The sequence below is a fragment of the Dromaius novaehollandiae genome, chromosome 7 (genome assembly GCF_036370855.1).
Source record: "Dromaius novaehollandiae isolate bDroNov1 chromosome 7, bDroNov1.hap1, whole genome shotgun sequence".
NCBI classification, from domain to species: domain Eukaryota; kingdom Metazoa; phylum Chordata; class Aves; order Casuariiformes; family Dromaiidae; genus Dromaius; species Dromaius novaehollandiae.
This window is the reverse complement of record NC_088104.1, coordinates 21,622,727-21,638,835: the sequence shown is the minus strand read 5'-3', so window position 1 is coordinate 21,638,835 and position 16,109 is coordinate 21,622,727. Positions and strand designations below refer to the sequence as shown.

Genomic DNA, 16,109 nt, shown 5'->3' with positions numbered 1-16,109 from the left:
CTACATGTGCTTCAGCTCTGCTTGTCCATTTGCTCACATTAGCTCAGGTGTAAGACCTCTCCTTGGCAAACACAGCTCTGAAGAAAGCCAAGGGTTTTACACCGCTGCGTGGCATCCTAAAATGCTACCTAGCGTGTTTGCCTAACAACAGTCCCACACAGATTCTGCTCTTGGATTTAGGCACTGTTAGGGTCAAAATCACTGTTCCTTTCTTGATTTGTTTCTGTGGTGAGGTGCTATGGAATTTCTACTGAATTCAGAACAAAGGTCTAATTTCAACTAATGGAAAAGTCAGAGTATATGAAACCTATTGATAAAAATTCTCTTCCATGCTGTTCAATTATTTTATGAATAATATGAAATCAGAAGACAGAAAAACTGAAGTCAGACATTCTAGTGACAGTGCTGAACCCAAATGCAAATAGACTTCAAATTCCAAAAATAAATTTTCAGTTTCCACTGAATTAGCTCTTTCATGAAAATGAATTGTTCTTACCTACTATAGAGAGAATGACAACCACAAAATCAAAAATATTCCAGCCTATAGTAAAGTAGTAATGGCGAAGTGAAATCAATTTCAGGACACATTCTCCAGTGAAAAGTACAATAAACACCAAGTTAATCCAGTATAAAATGTTTTCCATATCTTCACTCTGGTCATCTGTTTCTACCATCATTGTGACCATGTTAAGGCAGATAAGTATCATGATACTGATATCAAATGCTTGTTTTGTTACAAAATCAAAGACCATGCCTTGGAATTTGTTCTGTGGAAAAAAAAGAATCATTTTGATATGCATTGGTAGAATTTCTTTTTCCAAATTGTTACAAATTAACTGAATCTTGTGGTGTACATGCAAATGATTTCATGTCTTCCATGAAGTCCTCCATTTGTATGAATTTTCCAGTTTGTATATGTAAACACAAATCAAATAGGCATGCAATTATGGTATTTACAAGCACTGAAGGGAAGACTTAAAAACGTGGTGCATTTTTTAAAGTTGCAGGGAAGACTTTGCCATCTCAAACCAATTCACTGTATGCTTTTGTGAAACAGACTATTGAATGAATGTTTAACTCGGCAAACTTTGAAAAAAAAAGGGGGCGGTACGGGGTGCTGGCAGGCAGGCTGAAGAGTTGATAGCACTTCATCAGCCAGAAAACATACAAAGTTTTCAAGCCCAGAGTTCAGTAGTCTCCATGCTACCAAAATAGCATTTAAAAAATCTGTCTTCCATTTCTCAGCTATAGATAAATTACTGAGGGCTGAACTGGCCACTGAACTGGCTCCAGAAGGTTTCACAAGCAGAACTGGAACTGCAGAACTGGAATCACGTTCTGGCCCAAGCCAAGCCCTGCTCTGTAGCATGCAGGTAGCCCTGCTTGGGAGAGCAAGCTGTTGTAGGGATTCGTATTGTAGGACAGGAGTGTGACAGACAAGAAGGACTTTTTTCCAGGCAATAATATGGTAAGTTGCCCTTACACAGTAGTTTCAGAGAACCTTTCTTGGCTATTGAAAATGACTGTATCCTAAGGCTTAGATATTTTGACAAATACACTGGCACAATTGATTCTTCTAGCTAAACCAGTGCTTTGAAAAAATGCCATGTAAAATGTCATTGTCATCAGCAGAGAGAAAATGAGGAAAAAAAAGGAAATGGAAGAGTCCTACATATTCAAGCAGATTACAAAAGACAAAAAAAACATTGGATTTTGAATGGATGAAGCTTGTCTTATATCATTTGTTCTTTTAGATTACAATTTAATTCAGCCTATGGCTTAGTTAAAACAGTCCAATTATTAAATAAATGTAAAAATAAGAAACAAGATTTTCATTCTTACTGCTGGTCGAGGTATAGGTTTTTGTGGTTTCTTTGAACCCAATTTTTTCATTGCATTGTAGTATTTCTTCTGTTCTTCTGTCATAAAAATGTCTTGACCTCCAAAGTAAAGCAATGAAACAAAAACTGGTTACAATCACATATCTTGCCTTAATTACTTATAACCAGAAATACAGAGCAGCAATAATTATAACTCTTGTTCACCCTCTCATCTGTAGAAGAAGTTAGGAAAGACATAAAAGTCTTGTTTTGTTGTGATTGGAAGCAGAAGAACTGCTTTACACCTTCCATTCTAAATGTTTAGATCTTTTCTGAGAGGCTCTTGAACTTTAAATTTTTGTAATGGACCTCTGGTGTTCACCGGGGAAAGGGGAATTGCGGAGGATGGGAGCTTTCAGGCAAGAGAGGTGCTTTTTCTTTCTTTTACTAAATTCCTTCAGTTATTCTGAGACTCAGACTGATAAACTATTCCAATCCCTTTTGCTTGTTTCTCCTCGGTAGTACATTTTGGAATAATTTCAGTATTGATAACTATGATACCAAAGGAGAACTAGGAGGGATCCACACAATCAGATTTCACACCCTCTTCCTCTCCTGGCATTAGGGACTTGAATTTGGAGTTCCTGAAATTACTACGTGGAGTGAGTAGGAAAAAAAAAAGCATCTCACCATCTCAACCAATTTCTAAAGGAAGCACATGCATTCAGAAGCACTTCCACTACTGTAATAACTTTTTGTGTAACCATACTTTAGTTAAGTTCTGCAGCTGAAAGACTGGTATTTTGGATGCAGTGCTGACAAAATACTAACACTAAAGAGAATAAAAGTAAAGATAACAATGTTTATTATTAGGGATCAGAACTGATGAGCTCTGAGTTATGAAGGCAACCTACGTAAGAATTTTTAAAGCTACATTTAGCTATTGCAATGGTTAGCCTTTTTATGATTCAGTTAAAGACTCCAGCGCCAAACCCCATCTTCACACAGATGATACTGAGCGTTCCACTATACATGGACAGATTTACAGTGTCATTGTCCACCAACCTCTCATCATACCAAACTGTCCAGTCTTAATAATTTAATGTATGTAATATGTAAGGCACATGTTAATTTATCATAAAATATGAAAATATATTTTATTAATAAAATCATTGTGGAGGGACCCAAAAGAAGTATTTTTTAGCTTTTTCTCTGAATAATAATGAAGTACTTATCTTCTTTTTCTGCTGGTTGAAATTGTCTATGATGACACCAATGAAAAGGTTCAAGGTAAAGAATGATCCAAAGATGATAAAGATGACAAAGTAAAGATACATGTACAGGTTATCTTCATACTTAGGTTGATCCAAGACCTGCAAAAATGCATAGATACTAAGCCTTATTTTAACTGTGAACACGGAATCAAACATCTGCTGGGTAGAATTCAGGGCTTTGTCACTCTGACCTTTGCTTCTTATGCTCAAGGTCACACGTATCCCACTGTTGTGCAATCCCCGAATTTACAACCTTGACAAAGGGCTCTGCTATAGAACCTGATCTTTCATTTAGAAAACGTAACTGGCCTATTTGAGTGCCGAAAAAATACTGAAGACACAATTCGTTTAAACTAGCATAGTACCATCTGTCTGAATCTATAGCCAGCATGAAAAAACAGCTCTTAAAGGCGTGAATTTTCCCATATATCTCACGGGAAGGCCCTGACGTGGGCCTGTGGAGCTTTCACTGCTATGGGTGCTCGGTAAACTGCAATGGATTTTAGTATTTGTACCATGAGTTGCCATTTTTATGTAACTTCTTCTCTCACTGTTTTATCTCACTGCTCTGGCAGTTTCCCTGCAGCTGACCCTTGCTTTAACCTGAGTTTTAACTCAAAGTATGCACTGGTCACAGCACACATCCTTCACAGCTTAATGGGCATAGGCTGTCTAAAGGGAGGCATCCAAAGCACGTTTAGAGTAAGCATACTTTCTTGGTATAGCTATGCACATTTATTACACAAAAACAGGCCTCTCTCTGTGAGCGCAGCTTACCAAAAAGGCTAGGGGGTTACCAGTATAGTTTATGCAGTTCTCTACTTAGAGCTAGTGCACAACTTGTACCAAGGGAGAAAGGGGAAGGCAAAAGGGTAAGAAAATGCACAGGTTGAGTTGAGAATAAGAGCTGTGCCCTGAGGAAAGGCACCAAGCTGCCTGCAAGGCTCAGTATCAACCTTAAAAAAAACAATCAGTGTTATAAACAATCATCTCTAAGCTATCAGTTCCTATTTCCAAATGTAAGTAATACCTCAAGGCACATAATGATAGCAGGAAAACACATTTCATGGCAATAGTGCAGTCTGCTGTGGAATTTAGGAAATTTGGTCCGACTGTACCACTGAGAACGCAGAATGCTTTCAATTGCTCCTCTGCTCTCTTTGTCTCTTGTATTTTTCCTATGGTCTCCATTTGCTCTAACTATAAAACTATAATAACCCCTTGTTCTCTCATTTTTACTGTTATTTCTGAAAGATGTTAAAAATACATTCTTGAATCTTGGAGCTCATGCAGTCAAAACAAATGGAGTCAAGGGAGTATACTTACATTACGAGAATCCACAGCTGCATACATGATATCCATCCATCCTTTAAATGTAGCCTATAAGCAGAACAGTTGTGTTTATCTTATGCTTTTCCTGGAAAATGGCTTGTCAGAAACATTGTTTAAGAGGTGAAGACTAAATGTCTCAAAGGCTCATAATAAACACCAGCATGGTACAATATTAATAGGTGATTCTTGCTTTCTATTGTGTTTTTTATTTGTATATAAGAATTGCAAGCAATGTCTAATATTTTACTACAGAGGACACAACATCTTATTAAGAACTTTTATCCATTATGAGTAATATCTGATATAAAAGTTATTTTCTGTGTTACAGCAGAGTAAGTGTACTTGATGTTGACTCAATGCAGCTAAGTTGAATTGGGTTTGAATTACATATTTTCTTTTATCATAGTCTTTATAGCCTCTACTGTTTATATTACTTCTGTGGAGTCATGAATTTATCCCACACTTTAAGCCATCACCAGTTCTTGGCTCAAAGGCATGACACTTTTCAACAGTTGCAGTGATACTCTATAGTTCCTGAGCAGGAGCTCAAAATTATTTACCTTTCTAGTTCACAGGAATTAACTTAACTCTAGACCAGGAATTATTATTTTTCCAGTGCCCATGACAACTAATCTGTCACAATTAATTAACACATTATAAACGATGAATACAGGGAGAACTATCTTATCAGTTATGATGAAGTGCTTCCCTAAAATACGCAGCCTTGTGGAGGGAAAGAAGTTAACAAAGGATATCCCAGCTGGAAAGGATATATTATAACTCTAAAAATCAGAAAGATAAGGGAAATGCCTGCAATTCTGAATGTATGAATTCTCGGGATTCTTACAAACTTCAAGAAAGAAAGAAAAAGTATCTTGCATGTGGCAGGCATGTTTGCATAGAGTGGTTTTAAGTCAGCATCTTGTGAAATACAAGGATTTCACTAATATGAGAGATAACATTTCGCAAAAGTTTTAAAAACAGGGATACAAGTATTAATAAAAATGAATGGAATGTCCCAAAGTTAAAGCTTTGATCTCAGTTGTGGGTATCCTGAAAGCGCCAAACCTTCCCATGTGCCCCAGAAGTTCACATCTTATGACCTAATCTCCTAAACAGCATTCTTTCCAGCCTCACAGGAATTCTGTACTGCCGACATTCATCTGCTCAGTTTCTTTCTAGAATTCATTTTTGCCTTTTATTTGGTTTATAGGTGTATTATTTTGGCTATATACCTTTGATAGTTTTCCTGATTACCAAACTTGACTTCCAACACAGAAGGAGCTAGTATAATCAGTTGAACAGAGATGCAAGGCAGATATATATTTGAAGAGAAGTTCACAGATACGCTTTATATATGTTAAATATCCATTTCTGCATACATACATAAATACATACACACACACACACACACACACACACATATGTGATTCTGTGTTTTTAAAACATGTACTCCACATTTCTGTGTAAAGGATTTTTATAAGCATAATTGCAAACCTAAATGATTTCTTAAAGAAACTACTTTTGACTGTTACGATTAAACAACAGAAATATAGAAACAGAAATAGTGACTTACTACTTGAAGCAGTGACAGATAGCCAAGGCCTACGTTATCAAAGTTAACCTTCACATTCTTCCATCGAGCAGTTTCATTGTTTTTTATGAGCTCCTCACATTGGCTATAGTTGTTGATTTGGCTGATATCAAATCTCTCATCAGTTGTAGTGTTAACACAGTAGTAAAATTTTCCAGCAAATAAATTTACTCCCATGATACTGAAGATCAGCCAGAATATAAGGCAAACAAGAAGCACATTCATAATGGATGGAATTGCTCCTAGGAGGGCATTCACAACCACCTAGTGTACAAATGAAACCAAGGAGACAGAGCGTAAGATCACAGGCACCAGTATCTTAAAAATGCTTTATCAGTTTTAAATGTTACACATTATTTTAATTCTAACATCTGTATTTTGCTTTTTGAATCGTTAAGAGTAACAAGTAAGAAAAGAGGTATAGAAGAAAGATAAAATGTCAACATAATATGAAGGAAAAACATATAGCAATAATATAGCATAACAGCAAATGGTAGCTTTAAAAAATGAAAATAGAAGAACAAATAGGTAAAAAGAATTCTGAGAAAAACAGAAAAAACAGCATTATTTAATTCTTCTTTTTAGACTATTTACTTCATGTAAGTCTGCAAAACCATATCTGTATTTTTACGTATTCTTCTAATAACTTATTGCATCAAACACAACAAACTTGTTTCTACTATTTATTTACTGGAGAAACAGTCCAAATCAATATTACTGAGCAAATTTTTAATTGAAAGTGATTTTGAAATGTCTTTTAAATAAAAGAAAATTAAGGGATGTGTGCATGTTGATTTGCATGGTCATATACAAAAGCAGAAAAGCAGATATATATTCAAACCAGGAAATTGGCTAAGTATCCAAACACATAAAAGCTGTTCAGACAAGTGGCAAATAGCTCCAAGAACAGAGAGACTTGATTTAATTTCCAAATTATTTTGGGGAAAATCAGACTTCACGAAAGAAAAATGCAGAATGTGTTAATGTATGATGACTGATGATTAAAAACATGCCAGAATCAAACGAAGAAGTAAAGAAAAGAAAGTTGGGGAGAAAGCAGGTCCATTATGAATGAGAATGATTTATTTGATGATGAAATTGATGAACTGCAAGAAAGTTAACTATTTTAAATTTGTTTGTAAATAAGTCTAATATTATACACTTTAATAGCTATGGATCACCAATAGCAGTTTTGCAAAAACAATTGAATCATATCCTTATAACCTAATGAAGATTTTGTTTTAAAAATGTAGGACACTAGGCACTACATAGATGTGATTATTTATAATTCATTTAGTTTATATGATGTGGGTACTACAACAGATCTTTTGCACACTATCTTATCTCTTTCTGTTTGAAACATAAATATGTAGCTTAAGCCTGTAAAACATACTGGCATTAAGCGTATATCTACAATTAATAGGCTCCATAGATTCAATTACTTGTTAAACTAGTCATCCAGGTAGATCATCTCTCATTCATTGGCATTTTATACAATAGAAAAAAAAAAACTTTAAATGTTAGAGTAGATGATGAACATCACCTCCATGAAGGAAAGGAAAACTATTTCTTGCACTTTCATGGATCCATTCCTGTCAAAACAATACCTTTTTGGGGTGCTACATACTTTGGGCAATATTCGAGATCTCATATGTCTTCAATGAAATTGTTGTTATGTTAAATTTAGGAGTTGGACCAGATGAGGTTCCTTTCAACATAAATTACTCTATGACTCTCTAAAATGCATAGAACGATGGACGAACTTTCTCCATACTTCAGTGCAGATTTGTTTTTTGCCCAAATGTCTTTAAATCAGACATTTATATGTCATAATCAGAAAAAAAGTCACATATTGTAAAAAAATGTTGATTTTTAATAGGGAAATTTAAAAACTCAAAGTAGTTTGTTACTCATACTAAAAATCTGTAGCGATACCTTTTACAGATCAATAAGCAAAAATAATACAGCATTTTATTGCTCATCAGCAGGGCAGAGATGATTCCCTGACTAATGGGTAAATCCTGAGTATTTCTCCAGTGCTGTCTTCTGTTGACCAACCTGTACTTTCACCTTTGTCGATGACATGACTGTAGAAGGCCACGGATAGAAGAATAGTTTGACTTAAACAAATTATTAGTTTAATATGAATGTTGAAATAATTTTAATGTGAAATCTGTGAATCCATTGATTTTAGTGGGAAACTTGACTGGAAGTAATAAATGGATACAGATTTTTTTGCCAAAATCTACATATTCTGGAATATTTTTGAAAAAAGGTAGTATATAAGAAAACATTTTTACTTAAGCTTATCTCGATTCTTCTCCTTAAAAATATAACTAGATTTCTTAAATGTAATAATATCATCCATCAGAAATAGTTATTGAGATACAAAGGGATAGTTACTGAAGTGAAGATATTTTTCCTCAAGCTTTCAGTCTCATTACACCCAAGAAGTCTCTTTCTCTTACAGCTGCAGGTCCAGTCATGTTATTCTTTCCATAACTGCTGCATTTCTACAGTTGACCTACTTTTTCTCTTTTTAGTCTAAGTCCTGAAGCTATAAAAAGACCAGCTTGTAATATGAATCATTTGAGACAGAACATCAAGGAAAACAGTGATCTAGACACCTCCTGGCTTCCATTGGTGGTAGGGCTTAGAGAAGAGAGGGCAAGGCCTGACCGCAACATATACCTAGTGAAAGTGGGGACAGTATTAGAAAGAGATTAAAAAGTGCCCTTTACTGATTAGGAAAAGATAGTATGGGACTAGCACCATACAGGCGTAAGTGATGCTGGTTGGGAGAGAACATAGTTCGATCATGTCTCAGCATAATTCTTAATTATACTCCCACAGGCTACTTTCATGTAGTCTAAACTGCAAATTAAAGTGTACTTCCTCTAGCAATAGTAGTGGTGAGAAGAAGCAGGAGAAACATCACATGCTTTCCCTTGGGGGAATGTTTTCTATGAATTATGAGTTCAGGGTGGGGGGGAAGGAGAAACAAATCCAGATTTGTTTCCAGATTCCAAAAGGAATAGTATGGCAGACTAAAAATGTAAAATGTGTAGAATGGAATTTCTTGCACATATATAATACTCACTGGAAGTAATTATAAGTGCCCATGCAAATAGTAAACTATACTACATTGTCATATTTTCAGTTTACAGATTTTAAACAGCAAAAAGATTATGTTATGAACAGGTATCTTGAGTTTCCATATATCAGGCCTTAGAATTTCGTTGTACTAATTTCTTCACCAACTTGGACTACTGTATCTTTAAATATATTAAGCCTGAAATTAATGACTTTAAATAATGCAAAGTTCATTATATCCATAGAAAAGTTATTCAAATGGTTAATCACCTAACTAATAGAAATCTGCATCTCACACAGTATGAAGTTATCTAACTTCACCTACTGCTTCCTATTATGTCTTTTGCTAAAGTCAGAACTCTCTAGGTGTTTTACAAAGAGATACAGTTAGTAGGTCAGGATCAAATCACTAGGTAAACTTTACGCCAACATGGAAGTTGCGGGATTGAAAATTATCGGTAAACCTTCACAATAGGAAGTGATTTTTTTTTCTCCTTGCAACATTAAATTGCCACTTAAGCAATTTACTGCACATGTAAAATTTGTAATATTTTGTATTCGTTTTTTTTGCTCATCACTATTGTTAAAAAAAAGGGGGGGAGGGGGATGATGTGCATTTTAGCCAGGTATTATTGAGGTTTTACATGGATCTTATATCTGATGTAAACAACCTAAAGTTTCAAATTCGCTTCAGCATGGTTCTGGAGGAATTTTTTAAAATAAAGAATAGGTGTATGCTTTAGCCAGTCTAAACACAGGAAACATTTTGACAAAGCTTGCTAAGAAGACTTATGAAAACTTTACTTTCTCTTTAACTGTGAAAACAAGTACGTCACATCAGAAGAGAAAATATGTATAGCTTCTTAGAATACTGAATGGTTATGGGGCTGTCAGACATGATCTGAACATGCAAACTTTGTCACAGACAGCTCCAGACTTTCTCTTTTCCAAAAATGCTGTAGGAATAAAAAGTGTGTTATACTGAAGAAACTATGAGAATTCATATTTTGACAAAGCATTCAGAATCTCTCAAAGATGGTGAAGTGTTGTGCAGACTGATTTTCAGATAGAAAAAGTCCAAAGAATATGAAGTTTTGTTACATAGCGGAGTATAAATATACTATCTTTACCTACAAAGAAGGCCACATGATTTTTTAAAGGGACCTCCACAGTTATGGTGATGCAGAGCTATGAAATAGATTTTGTTTGAAAAATATTTTAATAAAACTTTAACAGACCTTCCCTGTAGCTATTCAATAAGAAAAAGAGCAGCAATCAATCTAAACATGCAATCAATCTCACTTAGTTTAGAGATAACTCTTGCATAAAGACAATTAGTAAAAAGGACTCAGATTGCTAACTTTACTAAAATTTGTTAAATGGTGACTGAAACATTTCTATTGAAATTATTTTTATGGAAATAGGAGGAGAGGTTAACTGAAATACATTTTTCAAAATTGAAAGTATCTGCTTTCTGCAGAAAATTGAGATCTGGTAGTAGAAAACACACTCAAAAAGCAAGCTTAATAATTTGGAGGAAAAAAGAGCTTAATAATTTGAGCCAAAAAGGGTTTTCTTGGCTGCCATCCAAAAGTTTAGTTACAGAAATATTTTCATGGATTGAATATTACATAGTCTCGGCCTTCTCTATGGCCCTGTTCCTCAGCTGGACTATAATTCACTTATCTATTGCTCCATAGCTGTTAAGAAGAGATGTGGTAGTGTACCACAGGAAATGCAGAGTAGCTTGGCAGCCCATGAAGAAAGGGCCTGTGAGACCCTAAGATTCCTTGGAGGCAAGGAAGTGGTATTTTCTATTTAAATTGTTTAGCTTTCATCAAAGCGTGTTTCTTTTTCGGTTGAAGTCCACTAATTTCCATAGACACACAACATTGCATTTTCTCCAGAAGGTCACCAAACAGTCATAAGTACAGTCATAAGTAAATTTATAAGTTTACTAATAAGCTTGTAACCTGGGCTGCCAAAGGGCAGTGATTCCAGTAGGGAGCTCACACATGGATCCTTTTTAATTATAGCAATAGCTTTTCAGCTCAAGTGCATCTCCTGATTAGCTCTATGGCAATATGCCCCAGGCAAACAGATGGACTCTGAAGGCTTGAGGCAGCCCTTGTCTTGTGGTTGGAGCTAGAAACATCTACCACCCCCAGTTGTGGACTACTGCCCCTAAGAGAAATGTTTCTAGAGCTGTCACGTCATAGATTTCGTAAAGTCTTTGTCCATTTCAGTGCACTAAAGAAGTGATTTAAACTAATCAGTCTGACTTTGCATTGAAATAGACTGAGCGGGCCCAGCTGGGCAATTCAGAGTTTCAGACGTAGAAACCAATATGGTGATAACAAACAGCTAGGGACAGTAACTTCCCAAATCTATCCAACTTTGTCAACAAAAAGTCTTCTGATATGTTTTCAGGCTACTTAGTGCTCTATAGATTAAAATCAACATCTTAAAATCAATATGGAAAGCAGTATGCAGCCAATTTAAGCCAGAAGTCATAAAATAAAATACTAGCTGCATCTCTGATATACTAGAAATGTCTCAAATAGAATGCAAGTCATCTAATCTGAAAGACAGAAGGCATTTAAACATTGCCAATTTACTTATTAACATAGGAGTTCATAACAAGCCCTTTAACTTGCAACAAAAACTGCCAAATAATATTAATAGAATAATATGTTAATAGATTTTTGATAGGCTATGCATTTTATATTTATATGAAATACACGTTAGGCATATATGTGTGTGTATATGTGCACATACTTGTATGAGGAAGTACTGTTTTTTTAAACTGTTCTATCTATAGCAGGATTTAATTGTATGGGATAAATTCGGTTTTGTATTAACATAGCATAGATCCATGCAGCTGAAAATTCCTTGGGCCTTCCAGGAAAATATGAAATTAGCTGAAAAGCCAAGGAACCTAAATAAGTGTAATAATGTGCGCAGTAACACGTGCATTCATATAAGCAGACGAAGCCTTTTGCTTATATGTTAGCGATAAATGTAAAATACATAGGATGACAGTGTAGCATTTCTGCATGGATCTGTCATTAACTATTCTGCATGCATTTTTACTTCGTATGCATGCACTACTTCAGATTCTTTCATTTTGTCTTACCCTCATCCCTTCAAATCGCGACAAGGCTCTTAGAGGTCTCAAAGCTCTTAGTGTCCTAAGGGATTTAATGGCACCAAGTTCTGAGTAGCCCAAGGCATTAGCTGTTAAGCTAACCAAAGAGACCTACACAAAAACAGAAAGGCAATATTGCTCATTCATCTTGTATATCCATATGCATATGGTGGGAATGATGTGTACCCTGAACTTCTCAAGAAGATTCAAGGCTGGACCTCTTTCTCCAGGAATCCTTCTATAATGCAGAAAGATGTTTTCAGTCAGACAAAGTAGAACAAACGTATATTGTAGGTACCTGTTGATGAAATCATGTTGGCAGAATGGTATAAAAATACCTTCTAAATTCACATAAACCAGTCATCATTTGGTGTATTTAAAGAAAAAATGAAGTCACATGCAAAAAGAAAACTCCCAAAAGTTGGGTGAATTGGAATGGTCAGTTTAGGACAGGACTTTCCCTGGTACCTTCAGAACTTGATGAGAATGTCAAAGCTCTCAAAACCCACATTCAGACCTGATATTCAGTCAAATGCAACTTTCTACTGTCTACAAAATCTTATTCAACAGACATAGCTACCAGTGCTGCTCAGATTTAACCAGACTAATCAAGACTGATAAACAATAGTTTGTTAGACAATAGTAGAAGCTTCATTGTTAGCCATATTCACACTTCATTACATTCCCTGTGACTCCTTTAACCACTTCATCAATTCTGGCTTGTACGCTGGTCTGGTCTGCAGGCAGATGAGAAAATATACTAGAATAGCTGTAAAATAAATAATACAATTATCTTTCATCAACAATCCTTAGAAATTTATTTATAGTAAACCATTGGGAAGGAGAAGCCCTAGTAAAAAAAATAATTTAACATCTTCCATTACCCAGCATTTAATGCCCTTCCCTTCCAACCTTCCTGTTCTCTCGTATTTCTCTCATTTTCCAAATGAATCTTGCTGTTTGATTATCTCTATCCCCTGGCTAAACACTAAAAAAAGAAAAAGTACTTCAGAAATTAACTTTTTTTCCATGAAAAAATGCACTAGAATAAGGTTGCCATGAAAAACTAAGAAAGTTTTTCATAAAGTTCACAGAAGTAACTAAACCACAGACTATCAGATAAGAAGTAAGTATTTGTTAAAAATACAATAAACATATAATGACAGTATGAAGCATTATTCATCATGTCTCTGTAAACTCACTGATCATGATGATTTATGCAATCTCATTACCGAGCCAGTAACTTAGCAGGGTACAGACTCTACCACAGAATACTAGGTGTGCATATGGCCACTTTTTATCATGGAATCAACAATGTTGGTGTGGATATAAAAGTTATGTTTTCCAAGCTCTGTGTAGTAAAGACTTCACGGTCTATGATATCACTGCATTCTGAGGGAGATGAATAATGTATCATGATATCTACAGAATTCTGCTGCTGATCACAATTTGTGAACATGAGTGAATTCAGTAAGTTAATTCAAGATACATCCTTATCTTGCATTCCACATGAATTACATACGCAGAACTGAAAGGTGCCCTATTAGCACATACAGCTGTAGTCAGGCTATTGGGGATGGAAGGGAAATGAATGTCTGCTATACAGTTAAAGAACTGTAGACTTCCACTTTTGCTACCCAACACTGTGAGCATGTAGGCTTGAAGTTATGCCACCTCTCTCCTTGATGGGACAGCCTTTTGAAAGTGATTTGGGTACTTGTTCTATGGGTGCACCTCTACAGTGCTCCAAGTGCTTCTTTAGGTTCCCCATGCGATGCAGTGAAAACTCCCAGAGTAGCGTGTAGTACAATGGAACTGAGAGTTCCTTGCAACATTTTCCCTTCTGATTACACTGACTAAGTGATAGGACATTTAGAGTAATTGATTAAAATGTTAGAAACCTTAAAAGAAATTGCTTTGAAATATTCAAATTCCTTATGCAGTAAAAACTAAAGAGGATGAACAGCATCCTTTCCATACAGCAAAAACATTATTAAAAGGCATCATTTAAATTAAGGATTAAAGCATCATAAAACTATAGAATATCAGCAAAACACCTCTATGTAATTTTTCTCTTAGAAACAGAATTACAAACTGTATCACAACAGTTTTAAAACAGAATTCCCATTGGACAGAATAGAAAGTTTACCTTAAAAACTTAATATTCTGATTTTTACAGCCTGTAGTAAAGGATATGAAAAGGAATACATACATCAACAATAAGGAAGTCCAGCCAGCACCACGCATTAGTGAAATAGGTTTGAAAGCCATAAGCCACCCATTTTAACAGCATTTCCAGAATGAAGATGTAAGTGAAAACTTTGTCAGCATATTCCAGCATGGTCTTGATAGTCTTACGTTGTTCTATGTATATATCTTCAAATGCCTGTGAAAAAAAGATTTCAAAGACATAATTAAATGGTTTCACAATTTGCAATGGAAGATATAATAGCCAAGAAAGAATTTGAATTGGAAAGATACATGTGATGATACTCTATATATCCTTCCCTCAAGCATAACTTTCTCTTTCACTCCATACTGTAGCCTTTTCAGAATGCCAAGTCTAAATACAATATTCAGTTCTTTGCTGAGCTGAATTGTGATCCATGAAACTCAGTGTAATACAACTCTCCAGATCTCATTTTCTCTCATTTTCATGAATAGCAATTCTTATTGACATAAGGATTTCCTTTGTTGTAGCTACAACTTGATAGCAAAATTATACTAGGGATTTAATACTGGCTCTTGTGATACAGAATTTTTGAGAAAATAATAATTGAAAATGAAGTGTATAGAGTAACCCACAAAGCAATCCTGTGCAGAGATTAATAACTCTCCCTTCAAAAGGAATTGTCTACATTGACAGAATCACGGTGCATTGAATCCCAAGAGTAGCAAGTACAGTATATTCTGCTTCTGCTACGAAATACTAATTACTTCAGTACTAACTCAACACACCTGACTTACATCAAGTTGGCAAAATGTGATACTGGTAAAATATTTTTATCTTTTTAATTTTTAATATGTAGTTTCATATGTAATATATAATAATTATATGTAGTATAATTATTATCGCATATATTACACAATATATAATATATAATAATATATTATATAATTTATAGTTTATGATTTTAAAATATTTTAAAAATTTTTGGTAAAATTTGGTAAAGTAATTGACTCACTTTTGCACCTTACATCTCAGTTTGACAGTTCAAGTTGCTGGTGATACATTCCTACCTCAGCTGTGGTTTATTATAAATCTATATAATCAGAAAAAAGCTAACAAATCATATTGTATTTCTGACTGAAGAAAACAAAAAAAAAGTTATCAACATGTAAAAGGAATGTGAAGACATGTTAGTACCAGTCTGATACAACTGAGTTCTTACTTCCATGAATAGATATTTTGAACTCTCCACATACATTTCTTTCACAGCCTGTGAGAAAACTTACATATCATACAATACATGCTAAATGCTTGTTGATATATTTCAATATTAGAACATAAATGAATTGGCTACTAAGTTCTGACATGTCATCTGTAGCTATACAATTAACTATAATTCTGAGAGCTTGCTGTTTAAAGTATCGCACAATTGTTCCACATTGAATTTACCAGAGCACCACTGCTGAGAAGAATCATGAAGACAATGAAGGTCTCAAACCAGTTGTGTTCAACAATCTTGTAGCAGGTTTTCCTAAGGTTCCACCAGATTTTCCCTTTCCCATCTTCTACACTGACTTGACAGCACTTGAATCTCCGCACACAGCCTGGTAAGTGCGATATCAAGTTGTGAGATGTGAGAATAAGGCAAACATTTATTAGGAATCACAAATGAACAGAA

The 16,109-nt window shown here is 34.9% G+C and overlaps 1 protein-coding gene across 6 annotated transcripts in view; it reads right to left on the bottom strand.

Annotated features, from left to right (window-relative positions):
- Window positions 1–16,109, bottom strand: part of LOC112979781 (sodium channel protein type 2 subunit alpha) — a 59,761-nt gene that overhangs the window by 4,080 nt on the left and 39,572 nt on the right. For all 6 annotated transcript variants that reach the window (XM_064514871.1, XM_026094243.2, XM_026094258.2 and 3 more), the window contains 8 exons: window positions 15,881–16,035; window positions 14,474–14,647; window positions 12,250–12,372; window positions 6,003–6,284; window positions 4,421–4,474; window positions 3,056–3,193; window positions 1,843–1,947; window positions 497–767 (listed from right to left, as the gene is read on the bottom strand). In XM_064514871.1, coding sequence (XP_064370941.1) covers window positions 497–767; window positions 1,843–1,947; window positions 3,056–3,193; window positions 4,421–4,474; window positions 6,003–6,284; window positions 12,250–12,372; window positions 14,474–14,647; window positions 15,881–16,035 — 1,302 coding nt within the window. The remainder of the gene's footprint in view (window positions 1–496; window positions 768–1,842; window positions 1,948–3,055; window positions 3,194–4,420; window positions 4,475–6,002; window positions 6,285–12,249; window positions 12,373–14,473; window positions 14,648–15,880; window positions 16,036–16,109) is intronic.